The 19754-nt window shown below is 27.8% G+C and overlaps 2 protein-coding genes and 1 long non-coding RNA gene across 8 annotated transcripts; 1 reads left to right on the top strand and 2 right to left on the bottom strand.

Annotated features, from left to right (window-relative positions):
- The first annotated feature begins 1124 nt into the window (after positions 1-1124).
- Dib (Cytochrome P450 302a1, mitochondrial) lies at positions 1125-11635 on the top strand. 6 transcript variants are annotated; one of them, XM_072012135.1, is made up of 10 exons: positions 2186-2275; positions 4143-4650; positions 4998-5238; positions 6370-6545; positions 6767-6971; positions 7351-7501; positions 8121-8369; positions 8570-8797; positions 10728-10917; positions 11134-11635. In XM_072012135.1, the coding sequence occupies exons 2-9, from the start codon at positions 4458-4460 to the stop codon at positions 10875-10877; spliced, it is 1593 nt and encodes a 530-aa protein (XP_071868236.1). In that variant the 5' UTR covers positions 2186-2275; positions 4143-4457; the 3' UTR covers positions 10878-10917; positions 11134-11635. The 6 variants fall into 6 exon arrangements, with proteins under 6 accessions (XP_071868239.1, XP_071868240.1, XP_071868236.1 ...); XM_072012137.1 differs by having other exon boundaries at positions 10728-10829; XM_072012140.1 differs by having other exon boundaries at positions 5110-5147.
- On the bottom strand, positions 7075-8605 carry LOC139991772 (uncharacterized). Its single transcript, XR_011800901.1, has 3 exons — positions 8467-8605; positions 8130-8361; positions 7075-7499 (listed from the first exon to the last, which is right to left on the bottom strand). It is a non-coding gene; the product is annotated as an uncharacterized lncRNA (long non-coding RNA).
- Positions 10940-15821, bottom strand: Rpt1 (26S proteasome regulatory subunit Rpt1). Its single transcript, XM_072012142.1, has 6 exons — positions 15613-15821; positions 15506-15543; positions 14891-15373; positions 14650-14814; positions 11542-11708; positions 10940-11444 (listed from the first exon to the last, which is right to left on the bottom strand). The coding sequence occupies exons 1-6, from the start codon at positions 15683-15685 to the stop codon at positions 11066-11068; spliced, it is 1305 nt and encodes a 434-aa protein (XP_071868243.1). The 5' UTR covers positions 15686-15821; the 3' UTR covers positions 10940-11065.
- Positions 15822-19754: the final 3933 nt, after the last annotated feature.

Below are 19754 nucleotides of genomic sequence, written 5' to 3' on the forward strand. Positions count from 1 at the left end.
TGTTAAATTTTTCGATATCTTAGTATGTCTGTTTTTTATTCGATTTCCAATTCAGGTTACAGATAATGCAATACATTTGAGCAAACTAAACTATTAAAAATTCAAGACACTAAACCAGCAAACAATTAAAAATTCTGAACATGCAACTTGATGTAATCTACGTAAAGTTGACTACATTAACGACATATTATCCATGCGTTGCAGTTATTGTGCAAGAGTTTACTGATAAACTAACTCAATTTTATAAGATAAATATATCACAATATGGATAAACCTTGCATTATATAGAATTATGTATTTATATGAACATCCATTGTCAATTTATAAATTATTAAATATTATCTATTTTATTAATTTCTCCCGTTTCTTGTACTTGTTATCGTTTGACAATAATTGAGTCCTAATTTTTAAATTACTATCATAAAAGTACTCATTTCCTTTCGCAAAGAGAAGTTCAAAAATCTTCAACAGTTGTATTTTCTTTAAATCTTTGTTAACTGATTAATAGATTTCGGTTTAAAGATAAATGAAATGTACGTGAAGATGCTGTCGTAACAAACCTATCGAAAAATTGTATCTTATTAGTTGTCATTAAGAACAAATAAGATTTACAAAATCAATATTTACTTAAAAAGGAAAATCGTTATCTTTTTGTGTTTAGAATCATTTTTATTAATTTACGGAATTTTATACATAACAAACATATTATAAAACTGAATTTGCAATATTTTCATTATTGGACGAACATGTTATGTTGATGTTATGTTGATTACAGTAAGAAAATTTTTAGATAGCAGAACATCTATATATTAATATTACAGGGAGAATTATGCAAGTAACATATGACAAAAGATATATTTTATTATTATATGCCATAAAACCATTGAAGTTCTTGTTCTAATTCATACTATAATATACAGTTGCAATAGTATTATGTAATTCTTGCCACTTTTGTAATGCTCTCATACTTTTAGCGCTTCTATCTCTTATTTTGTTTCGATGGCTAGTCGCAAGCTTTTTATTTGACATTGTTAATATCTAACCTTTGGAGTACGAGAGATCTTCGAACTTTATGTTTATTTAAAGTATCTTACATTTTATGCAAAACGTCTTAAAGATCTCTTATTAACGTTTTGCGAATGCCTGTCCATGACCAAAGTACAACGTAAGTAAATAAGATGCCTTAAGGACATCTTGATTTATACATAACATAAGATGTTTAAAAGATATGTTGATGCATTTATGGGATATTACCAGTACCAGATGTCATAAAGATGTCTAAGAACAAGAACCTTTAAGCAACGCCTAGAACAGACGCCTTTGTGCTGTACTACATAGTACTAAGTATACAAAATGTAAATATATAAATAAATATTTTTTTCATTGTTATTTGATATTTCTTTTATATAAAATTATAGTTTTACACAGAATGTTTATTAATTTTATTACCAATTTTTACAATTCTGTATATAAAATACAATTTTTCGAGCATTGGCTTTTATTAAGTTCTATTTTATTATTATCGTTTCCATTACCTTTATCATATGTTTCTAAAATGTTGTCTTATTTGTTTCAAATTCAATAACTCATCAGTATGTGTTTATTATATTAGCTAAAGGTCTTGTTCATCCTTGTTCATCCAATATTATCTTCGCTATTTGATTGTTGCCAAATACGTATCTAGTCCTCAATGTATAACTTAGCAGTCTGTATGTAGATTAATAGCAATTTTATATTAAAGTAACAGAAGAAATATATTGTTCAGATAATTAATAGAATACTTGAATAATTGATATACCAATCAAATATATATATATATAATTACGTATACGGCATACATTCTATTGCATATTATACAATACATATATTTATTAAGTGTTCAGTGAAAGATAGAAGTAGTTTCAATATACAAGTCTGTCAAACAAAATGAGATAAAAATAAGAAACCAGAAAAGTATATTTAAAACTATGATTTTTATTTATCTCATTTCATTTATTGGAAAGTTTTTCATGATTAGTTGATGAAACATTTAACCAAAGCACAATCTTAATCACTGCGTAATTTTATTAATTTAATTTTATACTTATAATACCAAACAAAGCAACTAAAGTAAGTAACCGTTAGAGTTTGAATGCCGATTCCCGATTTACTGTTTCTTGCCACTAGGATTTATTGAATTGATCAATCATACATATATAGCAGAAAGGTGCTCTCAGTTGCGGTTAACGTCTCGATGATTAAGAACATATCTTGCTTTTAGTTCGAAAGACAAACGGTAAGTTTCATGGTTTATACAATGCTACGGTTAGCTTTTTTAAATACATCTCCATCGATTCGAAGATATAGTATATCATTGTGATGATCGTGATGTACTTACATAATATTGTATACATCTTATACAGATAAAATTCATTTTATCACGTATGATTTCAAATTGGGTCAAGGAATTCTAAATGTGAAACGAATGCTGAACATAAGATGCAAAAAGATCGATAAAAGTTTAAAGAAACTGCATGAATAATACGTATATTTTATTCATTACATGAATCTTTTATTTGACATACAGGGTGAGTCTAAAATAGCTCATTACATACTGGTTTTATGCGTAAAAAGCGTTTTAAATGAATTATGTTACATTTCAAAAAACTCATCGAATGGATACTATTTTATCTTTTTATATCTTATATTTTTTAACAAGGGAACCCCGGTGATTGATACACGCCGATTTTGATGAAACTTTGCACAAGTGTTTATTAAATTCACTTAAGAATTTTGCCGTAATTCGTCCGTGCTCGTTGTTTTACTTTAAGGAAGTAATCAACCCTTTTATCTGACTCGGTTCTCCTATGTAAGTGCTTATAAATTGTAAATGACGAAAGATATCAGAAAATGGTTGAAATAAAAGTTATGCCGTGTTTTGAGACCTATAAATGTGTGTGAACAATTTTTTGACAAAATCAGTTTTGTTTTTTTACAAAAATTACATAAAAGAATCATATTTTCAAAAAATGTTCACGTGAATTTGTACTATTATTTGAATTTGTAACTATTAGTTTAGCAGATATTTTAATTTTGATTTATATAATTCAACGTATGAAAGACAAAGGCAGCGTAAACATTACATAGAACATCAGAACAAAAGAAGCGTCTTTTCTTGTCTTTCATACGTTAAATTTGACAAATTAAAGCTATTCCTTTTTTGTCGAGAACTTCCAGTTGGATCGACTAATGTTATACAATATATACGATGCCACTTAAAAATCTCAAGGTCATCTATCTCGGAAAATATAAGATATAAAAAGATAAAATTGCATCCATTCGATGAATCTCTTGACACACAACATGATTCATTTAAAATATTTTTCGATAAAATCAATATATAACGAGTTATTTTAAAAAGTATTTCTTATTAACTCATCCTTTATAATGAATGAAATAGCTGATAATGAATATAATCTGAACCTTTCAAAACTCATAATCATAGATCGTAGTTCCATACAAAATGATACTATAGATTTTATAATATTTTCTCATTTCGCTATGATAAACATATCATCCTTATCTAATAAAAGGAATATATCGCTAACTTTTAGAATCAGTGTAATACATATGTACTACATAATATCTTCCTCTGAATAATTTTGATATTGTTACAATTTACTTCATGCTATTATAATTATCAGAAACTAATATAATGATATAATTAGATGCAATATTATCAAGTATACAGAAATTTTATATCACAGCTTTGAAGTAATTAATATGTTGTAGGTATAGTATGTGTATAATCAGCAATAAATTAAACTTCTTGGTCATTAGTACTTCATTTTTTATTTCAAATATTAAGTATTAAAAATGCTTTTGTTAATAATTTATTATATATTATTTTATTATACTATTTTATCTTATCATATTTATTATATTTCATTATAAATATAGAATAACGATACATACATACATATAACATATAAATGATAAGATATAAAAAAATTTAATTTAATAGAAAAGCAAAGTCAGATATTATTACTAATTGCTAATTATTTACCAATTATTATTTATGTTGAACTTGATTTATTATTGTCACAACGTCAAATTAAGATTTGTTAAAGATTTAATTTTTCCTAGGTAATCTTCGTTTGTAGATTTTGTCAGGTAATAGAATCCGTTAAACAAAACGTTTTATCGCCGACACATCGAATTCAGGCGATAGTACGCAACACGTTGAAATTCTATGTGTAAACTGGACAGAGAACGATGATGCAAAGTTAGAAAGAGATGATAAAATAAGAAAAGAAAGACACATTCGTGGGCACGAACGGGCACCAAAAGATGCAGACACATAGTCTTCAAAATCAGTCTGATGTGGTCACTTTACTCCTGAATTCTTGTTAAATCTTTTTCATTACAAAATTGTGATATTTACTTCAATCCATTGTTTACATCATTGTATAAGTGCAATGTACACATGGTTGCGGAAGTATAGCCCATATATGACAAAAAAGAAGCTATATTATATTAAATTTTACTCTGCTAATTTTGCAAAATGTAACATCAAAACGAATGATCATCAACCAAAAGCTTTCAATAATATTCCTGGACCAAAATCTTTACCAGTTATTGGAACACTGTACAAATATCTACCATTTATTGGTAAGAAAATCAAACTCAATTTAAAAATTACTATACATGTACATCTCAACATCAGTAATTCAAACAAATAGAAACATCTTGACGTAGTATTTATGATATAATTATAAAAGGAAATTATACGTATTTACTATACATACTACTATATTTGATTATAATATTTGTGTGAATGAATTTTTTATTACATTAAACAAATATGTATTTGTATATTTTCAAGATGGCACATAGTACTTTTAAAAAAATTGGAAAATGCAATCTCTTTTATATAAAAATTTCTCTTTCGCGACTGTCTAATATTACAACCTGATTATGTTAATACTGTCTTATTTAAATTTGTTAATATTTAACAGGTGAATATAGTTTTACAAATTTATATGAAAGTGGAAAAAGAAAATTGGAACAGTTTGGGCCGCTAGTGCGCGAAGAAATAGTACCTAATGTAAATCTCGTATTGGTTTATAGGCCGGAAGATATAGCAGAAATTTTCAAAGCGGAATCAGGTTTGCATCCAGAAAGGAGAAGTCATTTAGCACTTTTGAAATATCGAAAAGATCGCACTGATGTATACAACACTGGAGGTTTATTACCCACGTAATACACATATTTTTACGGTTTACAATAATTTACTATAATTTTTGCACAAACTTTATATAACTTTATAGCTAACTTTATTTACCTGATGTTAGACTATAAATGTTCCAATTAATATCAAGTAAAATTATTATAGTAACTTATATTGTTAATTAGTTATATTATTTAATTACTAGTAAGTTAATAACAAACACAAGAGCATTAAATGCTTTTCTATTTGATGTTAGACCAACAAATAGTAATTCAAATCAAAATGTAAATTCATAACATATTGTTTTGCAAGATTTTTATTATATACTTATATGTACATATATTTTCTTAATCTTTTCATAACAAAATATTGTATATACAATCTTTATTTTTTTTTAACATAAAATACTATATAGATTACGCAATTTGTGACGATAATTTTTTATACAATTTTATACTTTACTACACGTCCATCTTTTTTTTTGTAATTAGAAGAAATATGTACATATGTACGTTATTAAAAGGCATACATAACCTTTTATAATGTTTTACTGTTGCCTTTTAAGAACATGTATGTTAGAATATCTATATCAGATATGAAAGAAATAAACGTCTATATGTACTAAGTATATAAAATCTATATGTGTATTTAATGATTCAGCATATTTTTATATATAGTGCATATATATATGTAGTACATAGGTATTTTGTTAAAATATTGCACTATAGTCAAATTTTTGGATATCAAATATTGTATGTAATACTAACAGAGTTGGATTGATTAAAACGTAATAAATGCACGTTATATAAAGGTACATTAGAAAAGCACTTGCCAATTCTTACAGATGTTGTTATTATATTAAGTTTTTAGTAATCTAATTTTAGTGTAAAACTCTATAAAAATTTGTAATTTTCGGATATAGCATTAATAATTTTTTAAAATGTTTAAATAGAAACGAGTTAAATTATGAAGAAATTAATCTTGTAAAATTTTGTACACTTAACTACTTAACTCCTTGACTACTTACTGTTAAAAACTAGTTTTTATAAATATCTTTATATAGTACATAGTTTATATAGATATTGAGCATAGTATTAATATGATGCGTATACAACTTTCTATTAAATTAATTTACTCTAATATAGTATTACAAATTTCAGAAATGGAACAGAATGGTGGAGATTACGAAAGGAGTTCCAAAAAGTTTCTAGTAAACCTCAAGACGTGATCAATTATTTAAAAGAAACAGATGATGTCATTCAAGAATTTATTGGATTATGTATTAATGAGAAGTTTGATGACTTCTTACCTCTTTTATCACGCTTATTCCTTGAATGTAATATGATCACACATATCTCTTAATGTACATAGAACTGAAGTTTCTTTTTTGCAATTACATTCTCTTTCCTAAATTTGAACTATGTTATACTTAAATTTAATGATTGGTGTCATTTTTTAATAGACAAATAGACACACATACTATTAATAAATTTATATACATATAAATAAAAAGATGTACTATTAATGTCTAATAATCTTTTCTATATTTGATTTTAGTGACATGTCTGGTTGTTTTTGATGTAAGATTGAATAGCTTCTCAAAAGAAGAAAGATGTGAAAATTCTAAAAGTTCAAAATTAATCAATGCTGCCTTTACAACAAATAGCGTAATGTTAAAGTTGGATAATGGATTGCAATTATGGCGTTATTTTGAAACCCCATTGTACCGAAAATTACGTAAGGCACAAACATACATGGAAATGTAAGCAATAATTTTTAATCTTACACGGGATTATCATTTATTGTTTGATTACTAGATTATTTCTCATTATACAAAGTCTTCAAAATCACGAATTTATTGAAGTTGCTCACAGATAATTTGTATAATTTATTATCATTATATTGTAAGTTCTACAATAAGAAAAGCACAGAAGGTTTTTATATGCTTAAAATTATTATTAACGGCACATTAACAATATTTATCATAAGTAAACAGAAATTGTGTGTGTATTAATATGGTTTTGTATCAATCAGCTTAACTCAATGAAAGATCAAGCAATCTAAATATTTCATTCTGTACATTATAATTAGTTTATTTTTAAATGCTATACCTCATATGTTATGTTTTTTTAATGTATCAGGGTTGCATTAGAATTGGTATCTCAGAAAAAACAGAATACGAAAACTGGACATAACAAATCATTCTTAAATGCCTATTTAGAAAATCCTGCTCTGGATATTAAGGATATTGTGGGCATGGCTTGTGACATGTTACTTGCTGGTGTAGATACTGTAAATATTATAATACATATCATTATAAATGTAACTACGTATTAATGTTATATTTATGCATGTGCATGTTTATTATTAATTTAAGAAATACGAATAACATTTAGATATTTGTAAATACATCATTACTGTATTGATTGAATATATATAAATAAGAAATTTGGATCTCTATTTACATGTGTAAAATTTGTTTATTTTATAGAAAACAAATAGATTACTATATATATATATTTTATAGTGAACAAGTAAATAACTACATAATAACATCAATTAATATGATATTAAGTCTGAAAATAATTAATGCTCATCATATGTTATGTTATATGTTTTTATATAAAGTGTAATGTTTAGGAACATTATGGGTATAAATACTACTATTAGAAATATTATATATATAGATACTATTATATTTTTAAAATAGATATATGTCTTATTAAAAACTTGTGATATAACTTATGTTATTTTATAATATGTTATACATTTTTAAGCTTACACACAATATAAAAATTTAATTGAATATGACTAAATTCTGTATCCTTTTACTAACATTACTAATTTAATAGTGTAGATTAACGATTATAAAAAAAGAGAAATTTAATATATAAATTTTTTATACCCTTAGACTACTTACAGTACTGCTTTTGCTTTGTATCACCTGGCAAGACACCAAGATGTTCAAGAAAAATTGAGAATTGAAGCCACACAGCTTTTAGCTGATCATAATCAACCAATAACAGCAGGTGTGTTGCGAAATGCTTCGTATGCCAAAGCTGTCATTAAGGAAAGCTTGCGATTAAATCCAATTTCTATAGGAATAGGTCGCATATTGCAAAATAATATTGTTCTTAATGGTTATCAAGTACCTAAAGGGGTAAGTTATAAATCTTAAGAAAATGTAAATTAGTTGATGTGCTATAAGTTTCAATAGAATTCACTTTCAATGGATAACAGCTTCATTTTATTAATACTTTTAATAATGTTTTGTTATATTAGAAAAGCTATATATAACATATTTTCTTTTTATACAAATACCTAAAGTAAAAATATGTTCTCCTCATTCGTTTCTTTTAGACTGTTGTTGTAACACAAAACCAAGTCACTTGTCGTCTTCCTGAATACTTTAACAAACCAGACTTGTTTATACCAGAAAGATGGCTACGTGAACATTCAGAAAGTAGCAGTAAAGTAAATTGTGGAAAATCAGTACATCCATATGTATTGTTACCTTTTGGTCATGGTCCTAGATCTTGTATTGCTAGACGATTTGCAGAGCAAAATATGCAAGTATTGTTATTAAGGGTAAGTTTTTAATATTTAATATAATATTGATTTTCAAATATTTTTATGCCTACACAAAAAATAGTATATAGTTTTTAACAGTAATATTCAAGTTTAATATCTTGTTTATAATTCTTCCGTTTTCTTGCCATTAATTAAATATTATACAATATTATCTTGTGTTGTGATTGGCGCTATCCCCACATTTCTTGAAATTCTTTTATTTCACGACCGATTATATTTTATATTCACCTATACTGATTAGAACTTCATATTGTGTGTTCTCAATCACTTGTTATATATTCTGGTACCATTTGTTGTCATATTAATGTAAATAAATAAGCGGTAAATCTTTGGGTATCAAAATTCGATATAAAGATACGCAACAGGATCGATCGATCATTTGTTGCTTTTTCGCCGCCATATAAAAAGAACGATGTGATATTTAGATGATTATTTTTAAAATGGATGACCTCACCGATATCAATGACCTTGAAATATGTCGTCAAAGTTAACATTACCGCCGCTCAAGTCTTAAGTTCCGAGATATTCTCAAAATACTTCATAAAATTTGAGTTACATTTTATTTTGGAGTAGGCGGTCACATTTTTATGTCCAACCTAATAGACTTGACTCACTGATGAGACAGATAATCATTTTTAGTATTGTATAAATGAAAGAGGAAAAATAATGGGTTATGGATTATGCCAAAGAAGTATTCGGCCGGTAATGCCTAGCGTGAAATAATTTTTGATGAATCTCTTGGAATGTTGCACTTTATTTTGATCTTTAATTGATCAAAATAATGTATGCAAAATGTATACCCGTTCCTGTCGTAACCTAATGATAACCGTGCACAGCCTTAGTTTTTGTGTTATACACAAATACAAAAATATGTTCGGTAGTATGTATATGTATATAATAAGTGGTAATAATCGAAATTATGAGATACTTATAAAATCAGATAAAATAAAGATTAAGTTAAGCTAACGTTACCGGCTTCCGTGAAACTTTGTAAATAATTGCCGATATTGATTCCCCTATTAAATGCTAATTTTCTCATGGATGACCGAGTATTCTGATTAGTTTTGTTATATTATGGAATACATATACATGTATTATGTTTGCATTTATATGAAAAGTCCTTTTATCGGATTCTATAGGCATTATTAAAGAAGAAACATACAAGGTAATACACAACAATAATAAATTGATATTTGTTTTTAAAATAGCTCAGAATTCCTTTGATAAATCAATGTCAACTTTGTAAATAGTCACGAAATGTACATAATTGATATAAATATTATATGTTGATAAATAAGTAATGTGTGTTGAAGAATCATATATTAAATAGAATGTCACTTCTTAATGACATTGAAAATTAGAGATAATTTTGGTGAAGTTAACAGTTTGAGTCACAGGGGTCCTTGAAGAAACAGGATCGAAAAATCCCGAACAGCGCGTTAGCGCTTGTCTAAATCGATTGTGAAGAGAAACAAGCGGCGCAATAGCGCTCGTCATATTTGTTATTTTTATGAAATACATCTATAATATTATATATGCGTATATAAATATTTCAAGTTTTGTTCAATAAAAATTATTGAGAAGATAACAATGAAATACAAAATACCGTCGTAGCGTTCAAATTTACTGGGACTTTTCGACACAAAATCTAAACAGTGTAATCGCGCTGCTTGAGACACAAACGGCTAAACAATTTATCGATAGCGTAGTAGATCGTGTGAATTCATAATCAAACTTATTGCCGTGCACGGATAAATAAAATATAGCGTCCCATCAAAGAAATAAGATTAACTTTTATTTTGTTAGCTCTTCCTAAGAAGGAATTTTTTGTTACTGTATGTTGTGTAATTTTTTTGGTACAACTAAAATATATGCAAATGTTTTATATATGCTATATAAAGTAATATAATCTTCTTATTTTGTGCAGATGTGTCAACAACTCAACATTTTTTGGCATGGGGGTGAACTTGGGATGATATCTTTATTAATCAACAAACCAGATGCCCCATTAAAATTCAATTTTCATGAGGTCTTAAAAACCAATTCTACTTGTTTTCAAAAGAACGAAATAGTATAAGCGAGGAAATATTATTTTTAATGAGAAAATATGTATAAAAGTAAAGAAAGTATAATGTTAAATAAGAAACAAATTACAATTTATTGTATACTTAATAATTGAAAATTAATTATGATATTATAATTAGCAGTACAATATTGTAATATTCTTATATTTTAGAACAAATAAGAATAGTGTACATAATAAATTTAATTATAGGTCATATATTTAGGAGTTGCAGAAAACTTAGCATAAGATTTAATCACTTTGTTTACAGCTTCTAAGAAGTCTTTCTCTGTAGCTACCTTTCGACGTGCACGAATCGCGAACATACCAGCTTCTGTACATACAGATCGAATCTCAGCTCCGGTACTATTAGGACATAAACGTGCAAGGAGTTCAAATCTGATATCTCTTTCAACACTCATTGAACGCGCATGAATTTTAAAAATATGTGTTCGTCCTTCTAAGTCTGGTAATCCAAATTCTACTTTTCTATCTAAACGTCCTGGTCTCATCAATGCTGGATCTAATGTATCTGGTCTATTTGTTGCCATTAGAACTTTAATGTTACCTCGTGGGTCAAAGCTAAAATATTTAAAATCATATAAATATCATCATTATCTGTTATATATTACCTATTATTAATTATTGAAGAGATTTAATAATAAAACATATGTTTTACCCATCTAATTGATTAATCAATTCTAGCATAGTTCGTTGTACTTCATTATCACCACCAGCTCCATCATCAAACCGAGCTCCTCCAATAGCATCAATTTCATCGAAAAATATTAAACATGCTTTTTTACTACGTGCCATTTCAAATAATTCTCTTACCATACGAGCACCCTGTTAGATATAACAGTTATATATAATGTAATTACATGTATAATATAATACAATAATAACAACAATAACAACATTAACAACAACAACAACAACAATAATACCAATATAGTATGATATAATATTGGTTTGAGTAATATGTTCATTCATTTTTCATCAATATATCATTTTAAAAGGCATCACACAAATTTATTTAAAGAATATAAAAAGACATGTATCTGAGCTTTTTTTGAAAGATATATACATATTTTTAAAGAAATAGAGTGAGTAAATTATTTCTTGATTAATATTATACAAAAGTACTAAAATGTTCATGTGTCTTTTAAGAATACACAAATGAACTTGTTACTCAATCTAATATAATAATAATAATTTAACATTATTATGTTTACTTCAGAAAATAGAATATTCTTATTATTCTTATTATGTAGTTATAATCTGAATATAGTTAGAAACTGGATTTCATTTATAAAAAAATATCATATGTAGTCAGTGTAAAAAGCATTTGTACAGAATTTAATTTCGACAAAAATATTATAAAACGTCGTTTATTAACAAAATTTTAACAAATAAAAGATATACATATATTCTTAGAAGTCCCCAAGATAATTAAAAAAAAAAAAAAAAAAATAGTAAAGAAAGGAATCCAATACCTATTTCTATCGTAAAAAAATATTAATGTATGTTAAATATTAATAAATATGCAGTAAAAATATATGTGTAATAAGTATTCGTTCAGTTACTGCTTTACTTTTTTTTACAATATGAGACATCGAATATAACCATTACTAAGCGTTGTCTCAAGATCATTGCTCGAACTAGTTGTATATAAAATTTATCATTACAATTTATTGCCACGAATTAATATGAGTTGAAAACCACAGAAATCACATTAGAAAAACGAAAAATTATCATAAATTTGTATAACAAGTGCAAATTGCTGAATGATATTTCTTCTGCTGTTAGTGGATCTTGGTCTATAATACAAAGAATTATCCACAGACATTATTTGTGAAATATAGTTAAAAATAATTTTAGAAGTGGTCGTCTAAGTAAGATAAATGAGAACACTAGCTAACTAACAATTCGGAGAGTAAAAGAAAATCGTAAAATATCAGCATTGAAAATTGATAGTGCGCTGAAAAATGAACTGCATATCGAAGTAAATACTAGTAAAGTACGAAATTTTTTAAGAAGCATACCGTAGAAGGATGACTCGTAAAAAGTATTATACAAGCGAAACTAATAGAATTAAAGGATTAAGATGTGCATAGAGGTATGTAAACATGCTAATTGAGTTCTAGAAACGAATCATTTTTACAGATGAAAGAAAATTTGGTATCTTTGACCCTGATGAATAATTTAGTATTTAGATCTAGAGTATGGAGAGAAAAAAAAAAAAAAAGAAAATGTAACATGAAAAGAAAACCTGCTACCCACTGTAAAACAGTGGAGCATCTGTTTTATTTGGGGATGTGTAAGTGTTGATGGTGTTGAATATCTCTTCATTTCATTGACACTATGAATCATAAGATATACATGGATATTCCAAAAAATAATTTTCACTAAAGCACAGAAAAAATGGGTTTAAAAGACAATTTCATTCTGATGCAAGCATCATAAAAATATTGGGATCATAATGATCAAAAACACAACGTTATTAATATACAAACAGAATCTTATATAATGTTTGGAAACACTTTAAAAGACCTCTACAGTCCCCAGATATAAATATTATTAAAATATATACATTGGATTACATGAAACGAAAAATACGAATTCACCATGTTATATGAATTCATTCATTCATCATGTATCACGAAATAATTTAAAGGGGGCATTTTTGGAAGAATGGGATAATATTTTTAGTTATTTAGTAGACTACTTATTAATTAGATAAATTCAACGCTGCGACAGCTTCAAGCTATAATAAAATCAAAAGGGAATGATATTAAGTATTAAAATAATTAAATTTCGTGATTTAGTGCCCTTCAGATATTAAATCTTACTTATTTTATACTATATTTTTCCATTAAACTGTAACTGTATCACATTTCTTTCAAAATGGAAATTATTTTGAAGACTTCTAAGTATATGTATATATTTGTTATGTGTTAAAATTTTTGTTGGAATTAATTACTGTACAAATTCTTCTTACACTGACTGTATGTATACTTTACAAATTTAATAATTTTTTACAGATTTCAACAACATAAATTTTTATCTCTAGTAACTCAAAAAATTAACAGACCTAGAAATATATTAAATATTATTGTTTATTAAGCATATGAATCAAACCTTGAACCAGTAACTATATTGTTTGTGAATCAAAATTTTAATATAATTTTATATATATTATAAAATCAATTGTATTTGCAATGTACGTTGACTAAATATGTATATAGTATCAATTATAGTTAAAAAATTGTTAAATTTGATTTGAAAATCTTATTTTAGGGATATTTTAGACATTTTTATCACAAAAATATAAGTGATCTTACAGACAGTGTATGAAAAACTGTTACCAAGTTATTCTAGAGAATTTAGACATCTCTGAGCACGTACATTTATGTACAAAAATTGATTTTTAAGCACATTTTTAAAATACTTATTACACCAGGCGATTCATAACTTGAAAGCTAAGGTATACAGGAAATATGTGCATATGACGTTCTTTACTTATTTTAATGTGTAATCGCCAGAATATCAACATGCATTTATGAATTACCTTGTACATTCACCATTAACAAGTTATAAATACTTAAATTATCAGAAATATCAAAAGCCTGAATAACAAAATAACAAAAAGAACGATTTAAGTATCATTAGTTTGCAAATCTATATTATATTTGCTTAGAAATGATTTTTTGTTTACTCCTGCATACTTTATTTCTTAGTTAAGCATTGCTTAATAATTCGGAGTCAAGACTTATGTTATACTTACTTCGCCAACATATTTTTGAACCAATTCTGAACCAATGACACGAATAAAACAGGCATCTGTCCTATTAGCTACAGCTCTAGCACATAAAGTTTTGCCTGTACCTGGTGGACCAAATAACAATACTCCTTTAGGTGGCTCAATTCCCAGATTAACAAACTTTTCTGGCTGTAATAAATAAATTATTTTTTTCTAATTATCTTGTACAAAAAAAGAAGTAATTTAATGATTATAAAATACTAACATGTAATAAAGGTGTTTCAACTACTTCTCTCAATTTTTCAATTTGTTCCTTGCAACCACCAACATCGCTATATGTGACGTCAGGTTTCTCTTCAACTTGCATCATTGTTACAGTTGGATCAATTTTTGGTGGAAGTGGAATATGAATTTGATATTTATTACGATCCACTCCTACTCGCATTCCTTCTTCGATGTCAGTAGGAGCAACCGAATCTGCTAGATCAACTACAAACTTTGCAAACTGTTTTACATTTATAATGTATTTAGGATCGTCTGAGTTTGCATTAATTATTTTAGTACAGCGCGCGACTTGCAATGGTTGCTCATTTTGTAAAGTTTGTTTATCTGCAGCTAAATCCCACAAAGCAGGCGGTGCAAGACCCGTATCAGACTCTTTGATTCCAGTCAATTCGTTAACTCGTTTAATTATTGTCTGTATATCTTCTTCAACTGCTTTAATACTTTTAGTATATTGTCCTTGACCCTGTATAAAAAATAATATGTTAGCGTTATTTTTGTTAGAATAATCCCAAGAATCTTTATTCTAATTTAAATTTATTTTTTATTAATATTTTATTATCTATTATTATCAAAATTATTATACAATTTCACTTACGTAAGTTTTAAGCAGAGCAATATCTCCTTCATCGAGAGCTGAAATAATACATTAATAAATTCTTTTAAATCACAGTTAAAGGCAAATAATTAATATTTAAAGCTTACATTTTATTTCTTTCTCTTCTTTTCCTTCTTCGCTTTTTACTTTTCGCATGTCTTCTCCTAAGTGATCAGGCATTGTTATATTCGTTAAATTTTGCAAATATTAAGAAATGTTACGGATACTTTATTCGGTAGATAAAGAAACTGATGTAAACCGAATTTAAGGTTAGGTATTTTCCATTACTAGCAAAAACTCTGTAGCGACCAGCGTCACTGACTCCCGACGTACCATCTAGTTGTAACTAGATTAAGTTAGTTCTTTTTATTATCGATAATCGGTAAACAGGAAATAAAATAAGCAGCATAATATCACCGACGATGAAATCATTATAGCCTATAATTTATTTATAAATTTTTAACTATAATATAAAATATACGAAATAATAAAGCAATATTTCTTAAGTGTTCATAAATTTGGCTAATTTTTGTTACTTTGTTTACCGTTTGTAGGAAACGATTTTTGGTTCTTACATATTAACGCATACGCATTGTAACGTAATTGTTACGCTACCGCATGAAACTGATTGTAATACTACCTTAATACTCAGCAAACCGAATGGGGAGAGAGATCTCCCTACTTTAAGGAAAATCGTTGCATGACCGACCGGGGAGATATCCTATTTTGATCTTAGAAGCGCGTTTTCTTTTTTTTTTTTTCTTTTGTTATTATCGATTATTGTTTTGTTGGAATTGTTTCCAATTAATTGCGGATTTTCTTTGTTCTTATAAAGTATATAATAAAATATACCAATTTAGTGGTGTTGGCTTGTCCGAGCGCGGTGAGAAACGTATAGTTGGCTGTGGCGCGCGCGCAGTTGATTAATTAAGCATTAATATCGTCAATTATGTGAAATTACGTTTCGCAATTGCAATGAATGGCAATAGTGTAACATGTACGCTTGCTACTGCAATAAGTCACTGAAGGATTTTAAATTTGGCGTTACAATAAGGAGATGACGGTCGCAGAGAAAGCGAAATTCGCGTTTTCGCCCGATGATTTCATATGCCTCTACGTTGTTCTCGAAGTTTCGAAGCAAGAAAGGGTACCGGTTCTATTCCCGCATGTAGCTCAATTATTGTTTTTAATATTTTTTGATATCTTGGATTACGCATACCTGAAATGTCATTTTTTAAAATTTAGAATTCTGGCATTCAACTGCCAGAGTAATTAGCGAATTACAGTAAAATTGTTCACGTTCTTATAAACATCGTGGTTGTTTTTCTATTTTGTTTGGTAATTTTTATTTTAACGTATTAATTCTTCTAGGTCGTAATTGAAAATTTATTAACGATCACTTTCTACTAATTGTTCGCTATTACCTGCAACTATAAGAATAAGGAACAAAGAAAACAATTGAGATGCGATGAGACATCTCACAAAATTCATATTTAGACAGATCAGTTTAAACAAATAGAAATTAATTGAACTCTCGTACTGTTGTGCTTGGATCCCTTTGGACTTAATCGCTTTCACAGTTTGCGCATTTACAGTTGAGTGACCCAAAATCGATCAATTCGTAGAAGATTATCGTTAATAAATTTTGAAATACGTAGGAGGAAATGCGTAATACGCTAAAAATGAAAATTAGCCAACGAAATGGAAAAAGGACGTCGATGTTTCTGAACAATATAATTGCATTGTAATTCGCTAATAACTCTGAAAGTTAAATTCCACTGTTCAACAGTCTTTTTTAAAATAAACGGGATAAAACCCATAAATATATATTTATAATTAGAATAAAGTAATTCTTGAAAAGGTAGATAGTTTCTGTGAAAATAATTATTGTGTGTAACAGAATAAACATTTAGAAAAATATGAATAATTATGTAACTAAACGAGTTATAATGTTGTAGTTGTATCGATTGATACATCTTTCTATCCTGTCCAAAAGTTTCGAATTTGATTAAACTGATTCGAATTTTTGAATAATCCTCCATGGACTTAATCACTTTTCCATTCTTTTTCTCGCATTGCTTAACACGTAAATTGTCTCTTACCATAATTTTTTCTGTTTCTAGCGAAACGTATTGTCGAATACTTCGTATATTAGTAATATAGCCTTTTAATATTTTGGCGTTCTTTTCTCATGGTAAAAGCTCGTAGCGTTAAACTATACTGCGACCATGAAATTATACATATCGAGTCAATTGTCATTATATTTTTCATTTAGATATTTAGTTATATGTAATTTAACAATTATGTTTATATACCGAGAAATTAAATTCTATTAAAAGCATTTATACACCATATAGTTTACTATACAGGTAAAGGAGTATCTTTGTCATGTAATTAAAAGTAGGACCCATTTATTCAATATTCGACGAGCATCTTTTCTAGTTACTTTGTTTCGATTTGCATACAACGAGAAAGATAATAAAAACGCACGGTGGGATTTCAATGATTTTGAAAAAAATATAGTGCTGTCAATAAAATACCATCCAATATACAAGAAGCAAAACGAAATTACACCGCGTTTGATGGAACGAATGAATTCATCGAAAATTATTTGTTGCCAAAATAGCTGCTTCACGACAGCCAGGATACAAGGTATAAAATGCAATCTGAAAAACCACTAATACACGTCTTGTGATTCGTGGCTTTGTGTGAACGATATTCTATTCTTTTCAAAGTCACTGTTTTCATTAGTTTGTTTGTTATATGCACAGCACAACAGAGTAATTAAAAGATATGCACCGATAGGTTGACCAAACATTTATTTAGTCTGTTTATTGAATGTGCCAGACCAGAAATTAATATTTTATGAAACGTGTTGTATTTAATTATTAGATTTTTTTTATACATGATACTCGAGTACATCGATTTCCAATCGTCATTATATCCCATTATTGGTACAGCCAGCGTTTTTGTTTACTTACAAAATTCCAAAAACGAAATTAACATCCTCTTAGATATGTCTTATGAAGTGCTAGCAACAGTATTTTGTTATTCGCCGAATTTCTATCAACTTAAAATCTCAAAAAAAGATGGCACGTTCGTCCAATCGAACATTGATAAGGATATAATTATCCCATTTGCATCATGGCTCTACTTAAGAGGACTGGTCCCTATCACCGCGCGCAGTTGGCCTTAGGTGCGGTAAATGACATCCGAATTCTTCATGGAGTTTATCCATGAAAATTTACTGTTCAAAACGATTGGTAGACAATGTTACTTCGCAAACATCATACATTCTTATAACATTACATTCTTTATAACAGAGGAAAAAAGCGTGGATTAATCCGCGCTTGGATGCAAATGAGTTATATAAGGTAAGGTTATATATTTTTAGAATTTGATGAGAAGAAAATGTTGATATCTGTCGCATTCTTTGGAAATAACAACATAATAATAAATAACAATAAGATAAAAAAGATGGGTATATCGGGATTATTCGAAAAAGATTTTAGTACATTCTTCTTCGATTTCTAAAAAATAAGATATACACAAAACGTTCGTCTTAGGCGTTCGTATATGTGTTATTATTTCTACGATTATCGATAACGCAGAAAAGTGTTTTACACGAAAGTTGTTTTACTTCAAAAGTATTTTAATGGAATAATTGCATTCTTTCTAATTGCTATTTAATTGTTTTCTATATCCATTGTATACAGAGTGGCCGTTTGAAGTTAAATATAGAAAACAAGCTACTAATCTATAAAGACATAATCAAAGCAACACGTACGGCATCCAATTATGGGATACAATGGTTAGAAGCCACATCGCCCAAGTGGAAGCCGTGTAGTCGATCATACTTGGTACGACTTGGTAGTAGACGCATCTTGCTACATATGAAACGAAGAAATGAACGCAAAGATTTTCAAATCCTGACTGTAAAGGAGGAAATTCAACGAGTATCCGACAGATGTAAATCAAAAACAATAAACCACCCAAATAAATCCATTAACCGATACACCGTACATCGACAGTACCGTTAGAAGATTGAAAAAGAAAGAACAGCAGGACCTAGTGACGCAAACTCAAATATGAACGTATTCTTACGAGATTAGCAGCCACACCTGCTTAGCTACCCTTAACAGCTAAAAAAACCTGCCGAATGTTCTACACAGCAAATTGCAGGAATCTATTTTATTTTTTAATTATTTAAAAAGAAAGAAAAATATCTATAGTGTATCCGATTTACGCG

The sequence above is a fragment of the Bombus fervidus genome, chromosome 10 (genome assembly GCF_041682495.2).
Source record: "Bombus fervidus isolate BK054 chromosome 10, iyBomFerv1, whole genome shotgun sequence".
Lineage (NCBI taxonomy): Eukaryota > Metazoa > Arthropoda > Insecta > Hymenoptera > Apidae > Bombus > Bombus fervidus.